This window comes from Mus caroli, chromosome 14 (assembly GCF_900094665.2).
Source record: "Mus caroli chromosome 14, CAROLI_EIJ_v1.1, whole genome shotgun sequence".
In the NCBI taxonomy this organism is placed as follows: Eukaryota; Metazoa; Chordata; class Mammalia; order Rodentia; family Muridae; genus Mus; species Mus caroli.
This window is the reverse complement of record NC_034583.1, coordinates 42,355,416-42,361,270: the sequence shown is the minus strand read 5'-3', so window position 1 is coordinate 42,361,270 and position 5,855 is coordinate 42,355,416. Positions and strand designations below refer to the sequence as shown.

General features: G+C 37.3%; 1 protein-coding gene across 1 annotated transcript; it reads right to left on the bottom strand.

Moving 5' to 3' along the window:
• Positions 1–2,225: 2,225 nt before the first annotated feature.
• On the bottom strand, positions 2,226–5,340 carry LOC110309554 (olfactory receptor 11H6-like). Its single transcript, XM_021182291.1, is given in 2 exon segments — positions 2,226–3,170; positions 5,314–5,340. Coding segments are annotated over 2 exon segments (972 nt in total).
• Positions 5,341–5,855: the final 515 nt, after the last annotated feature.

Below are 5,855 nucleotides of genomic sequence, written 5' to 3'. Positions count from 1 at the left end.
TTTTGTGACTGGGTTACCTTACTCAAGATGATGCCCTCCAGGTCCATCCATTTGGCTAGGAATTTCATAAATTCATTCTTTTTAATAGCTGAGTAGTACTCCATTGTGTAAATGTACCACACTTTCTGTATCCATTCCTCGGTTGAGGGACATCTGGGTTTTTTCCAGCTTCTGGCTATTATAAATAAGGCTGCTATGAACATAGTGGAGCATGTGTCCTTCTTACTGGTTGGAACATCTTCTAGATATATGCCCAGGAGAGGTATTGTGGGATCCTCCAGTAGTACTATGTCCAATTTTCTGAGGAACTGCCACATTGATTTCCAGAGGGGTTGCACAAGCTTGCAATCCCATCAACAATGGAGGAGTGTTCCTCTTTCTCCACATCCTCGCCAACATCTGCTGTCACCTGAATTTTTGATCTTAGCCATTCTGACTGGTGTGAGGTGGAATCTCAGGATTGTTTTGATTTGCATTTCCCTGATGATTAAGGATGTTGAACATTTTTTCAGGTGCTTCTCAGCCATTTGGTATTCCTCAGGTGAGAATTTGTTCAACTCTGAGCCCCATTTTTTAATGGGGTTATTTGATTTTCTGGAGTCCACCTTCTTGAGTTCTTTATATATATTGGATATTAGTCCCCTATCTGATTTAGGATAGGTAAAGATCCTTTCCCAATCTGTTGGTGGCCTTTTTGTCTTATTGACAGTGTCTTTTGCCTTGCAGAAGCTTTGCAATTTTATGAGGTCCCATTTGTTGATTCTTGATCTTACAGCACAAGCCATTGCTGTTCTATTCAGGAATTTTTTTTAGAATTTTCTCTGTTTGTGTTTTCTTTAGTGCTTCTCTCTTCAATTTGGGGTCTTGAAAAGTTTTTAGACTTTTCTTTAACTCTTTTTAAAATTATTTTGTTCTTTTTCTTTGTTTTTGTTAAGGGGTTTATTCATTTTCTCCAATTATTTGTATGAGTTTTTCTAGATTTCTTTAAGGGATTTATTCATTTCATCTTTAAGGATGTTTGTCATCTTTATATAGTTGGTCTTAAGGTTTTTTCTTGGTCTTTGTCTATGTAGAAATATTCAGGACCTGTTGTGGTAAGATAGGTGGGTTCTTGGGAAGATATATTACCTTGGCTATTATAGATTGTGTTCTTATCCTGGTGTGTATGCATCTGAGTTTGAGGTAATTATAGGTGTAGGTGGTGATTTGTGTGTTTGTCTTTATATTGTGGGTGTTTTGTTCTTTTATCATTTAATTTCTGTTTTCTCTCTGAATTTTTGAAAGTGTGTTTTGCCTGTGTTATTGATCTGCTTGCTTGGTATACTCATGGGAAATAATCTCTGGTGTTGGAGGCTAGGGAAAGAGAGGCCAGAGGGAGATGTATGTATGTATGTATGTATGTATGTATGTATGTATGTACCAAGGGCTAAATGCATCCCTGAAGATTGGGTCTGGGCTAACAGAAAGAGTAGAAAAGAACCACAACCACCTACCTGTCTTCTGTCAAGCATGGCTTATGGTTGAGCAAGGGGTGTCTATCCAATTTGTAGGGTATTACACAACAGTGAGTTGGGCAGGGAAGACAGCTCAGAGATGACCAATGCAATGCATAAGAGGCATGGGCAGAGGGGAGAGAGGGCTGCAGCTCATGCTTTGTTCCAATACTAGGGGTGATTCTGATCATTGGATCTGGGTTAACAGACATAGTAATCTGCAACCAGTCTGCCTGGTCTTCTGGCTTTTTATTTATTTTTATTTGAATTTACTTTAGTGTCAGTTACGTGTTGTGTTGTTTTCTGAAATGACAGCAATTAATGCAGTATATTTCCCATTTTCAAGGAATTTTCAATTTAATAAGGATGGAAAGGGATAAAAAACAGACCCTGGGCAGCTAACTATAACACAAGGAATAAAGAAAGACACATTACAAACAACATGCTATAGAAGATACAGTGAATTCTGCAAGAGGAAGAGTCTACAGTGATGGCATGATACTTATAATTTTGAACTGTCTTTCTGTGAAAAGTTCCCATGTACCTGCCAGAATCCCCATTAATTAATGACCTATGGCTTCAGGCTTCTGACATTGCCATATAAGATTGTGATCAACAAATATGATGGATCACATTAGTTGTTGTTCTACAATGTACAAATCCAGTAGTCACATGTTGAACATGTCTAGGACTCCAAACTCATTTTAAATAATTCACTATACCTAAGTCCTTCTAAGAACCTCCTACAACCTTTTTTAAGGCATCTTTCATTTCTTTATTTCGGAGGCTATAGATCATGGGGTTGAAGAAAGGAGTCATAACTGAATAGAATAAAGTTGTGAACTTCTGCATGCCCTTTGCTTGTCCTGATCCTGGGCTTACATATGTTATCATGACTGAACCATAAAATAGAAATACAACAGCTAGGTGTGATGAACAGGTGGAGAATGCCTTCTTTGACCCAGCAGAAGAGGGCATCCGTATCACAGCCCTCAGCACTAAGGTATATGAACCAATAATATAAAAAAATGTGCCAAAGATGAGGAGGGAACTCATAGTGCCACAGATGAGAACAGTGCCTGGGATTGGGACACAGACTGAAGCTAGGGCCAGCAAGGGACCAAGGTCACAAAGAAAGTCATCTATCACATTTGGTCCACAAAATGGCAGCTGAGTAATGAGTATCACTGGGATAAGAAACCAGAGGAACCCATAGACCCAGCAAAATATGACAAGGTTGCCACAGAACATAGTGGTCATGACAGTGGGGTAGTGCAGTGGGCGGCAGATTGCCAGGAACCTGTCATAGGCCATGATGGAGAGAAATAGACATTCAGTTGTGCCCAGGGAGAAGAAGAAGTACAACTGGAGTAGGCATCGAGTGAAGGAGATGGTTTTGGTCGTGGAGAGGAAGTTGACCAGCATGTTTGGCACATCAGAGTTGACATAGCATATCTCTAGGAAGGAGAAGTTGGCCAGCAGAATGTACATGGGTGTATGAAGCCGATGATCCCAGAATACTGCATATACAATTGCCATATTTCCAAGCAAAGTCAAAATGTAAATCATAAAGAATATGGAGAAAAGGAAGATCTGTATTTCTCTGCGGCAAGGGAAGCCTAAGAGGATGAATTGACTCACAGTATGGGAAGCATTTCTGGATGAGGTCATTGTCTTCTATTTTGTGAAGATTACAGATTCAGAAATTATGACTTTCTGACTCCTCTTCAAAAGAATACATATACATTCCAGGGTATAGGTCAGTGAATCCAGAAAAGTGTTTCCTATTTGTTGTTTGTACACTCCAATAGCATTGTTGCTGAGAAAACCTATATATTTATATTAATAATTAGAAACCATTGGTCAGTCAATATAATGGCTATCAACAGTCTTGTGAAACCTTCTTAACGTTTCTCTTGGAATTAAAATAAATGTGAAAACTCTCTTATTTCTTAATGTGTAGCCAGAGAAATGTCTGGCAAAGGTAATCTTGTATTTCAAATTCATACTTAATTCACTTGTTAAGATAAGAATTGAAACAATCTTATAATTTAAACATTGCAGAAGAGAGAAAATGAGGTTTAGTATTATATCTGTGCCACTACTTCTTCCAGAGTCTAACCTAGTGATTCACTTGACCTATCTACCCCTGTCTTCTAAACTTACCAGATCCCATGTTAATCACCCCTTTATATGCATCACTCTTTTTCTCTGTTTCAGCCAGGAGCCACCCTACAGACCACTACAAGCTGGTCCCTTCTGCAATGCATCCAAACTTTTCACCCATTCAGATTTCGCACCTCCTCCTTCTCCTCCTCCTCCTCCTCCCTCTCTCCCTAGTCTGATGAGTTGCCTTGATCCCTCCAAAATGCCATGGTTAGCCCAGGTTCCATATTCAGTGTTCTGTTTTAGTCTAGTCACACATATCAGCACTGATAGCCTCTCCCTAAATACAACCAATCTCCACATCCTTCTATGTCATATCTAACCTTCCTATGTAGTCAAATATGTTCTTATATTCTAGGCTTAGACCAGAAAGCACATCAAGCTCGTCAGCCCAGTTCTCTCTGTCTGCCTGTCTTTATTCCACCCAAACTATTTTCAATATCTAGGCCCAACCTGCCAGCACATTATCTTTTCTGTCCCAACCTGCTTCGTCCGCATCAGACTTAGAACCAATTAAAGAATCTACATGCTAAGATCTGATCACAAAATTACAAACAATATGAAATAACAAGTCAGGACATTTTATCTCAAACCTACCAGTCTTATAGCAATGCTTGCCAATGAGAATTTCCTGGATGAATCTCAGGACAAAGAATTTCAAAGAAAAATGATAAACTTTATCAAAGTATTCAAGGAGTTTATGGAAGATATAATGAAACAGCTTAGTGAACTTATGGAAAAAGAATGTAAGGAGAATAAAAGCTTAAGTGATGTCCAAGAAGAAAGCAAACATAAGAATCACCAACCAAAGAGTACACATGGTGGGACTCATGGTTCCAGCTGCATATGTAGCAAAGGATGACCTAGTTGGTCATCAATGGGAAGAGAGGCCCTTGGTCCTATGAAGGCTCTATGCCCCAGTGTAGGTGAATGTCAGAGCCAGCAAGCAGGTGTGGGTGGGTTGATGAGCAGGGTGGTGGGGAGAAGATAGGGGGTTTTCAGAGGGGAACCCAGGAAAGGGGACAACATTTGAAATGTAAATAAAGTAAATACCTAATTTAAAAAAAAGATGGATGAGACAATGACAATTCAGGATTTGAGAATAGAGTTAGATACATTGATGAGTACTCAATCTGAAATGAAGATGGAATTTAAAAGCCTAATAACTAAACTAGAAAACTCAAAGGAAACTATAGTGAATCAAACAGAAGTAGACCATCAGGTATTTAAGATAGAACAGTTAATATCTAGACCAAATAAGTAAGGAACCTGAAAAAGAATCAAAAACAATAACAAAAGCAAAAAGCACATGAAAAGAACATAAGGAAAAATGCATACAGGAAATACCATGAATAAAATCCAATGATTAGAATTATGGATATAAATGAGGGAGATTTCCCAGTGATTCTAATAACATAGACCAGACCTTCAACAAGATGATAGAAGAACTTCTTCAAACTAAGAAAAGATATACCCATATTGATACAAGAAGCACACCAAGACTAGTAATGAAAATCTTACCGAATATTATAGTTAAAACACTAAATATTTGTAACAAAATGTATTAAACCTGCAAGAAAAAAAACTCTAAATTATATGTTAAATAATACCCACCAGAATAGCCATTGATTTAAGAAGTAGAAGAGCCTGGAGCAATGTATTTCAAGTCCTAAAAGACCATGATGGCTGTATCCAACAAAGTTATCTGTTATAATTGAATGATAAAGAAATATTTACCATAATATAGACATACTAAAAAGTATATCCAATAAATCAAATCTGAGGAAAAATAATCATAATTATCAAAACACTAAATAATACTGAGAATAATAACAAAAAAACAATAAGAACTGATTACCTGCAATTAACATCCACATTTCAATATTAACTTTATCAAAGGTCTCAATACCTAATCAAAAGACAAAAACTGACTTAGACAAGAAACAAAAACCTATCTGTTGGTTATCTTTGCTTTAAAGATAGGCACAATTTTAGAGTAAGAGGATGAAAAAAATATTCCCACCAAATGAAACAAAATGGCAAGCAGGCATCACTATCATAATTTTTGACAAAATGGACTTCAAATTAAGACTAATTAAGACATTTTATTCTGATCAATGTAACACTTAACTAAGAAGACATTAATATCTTAAACATTTATGCACTAAAACCAAGGACACCTGATTTTATAAAAGT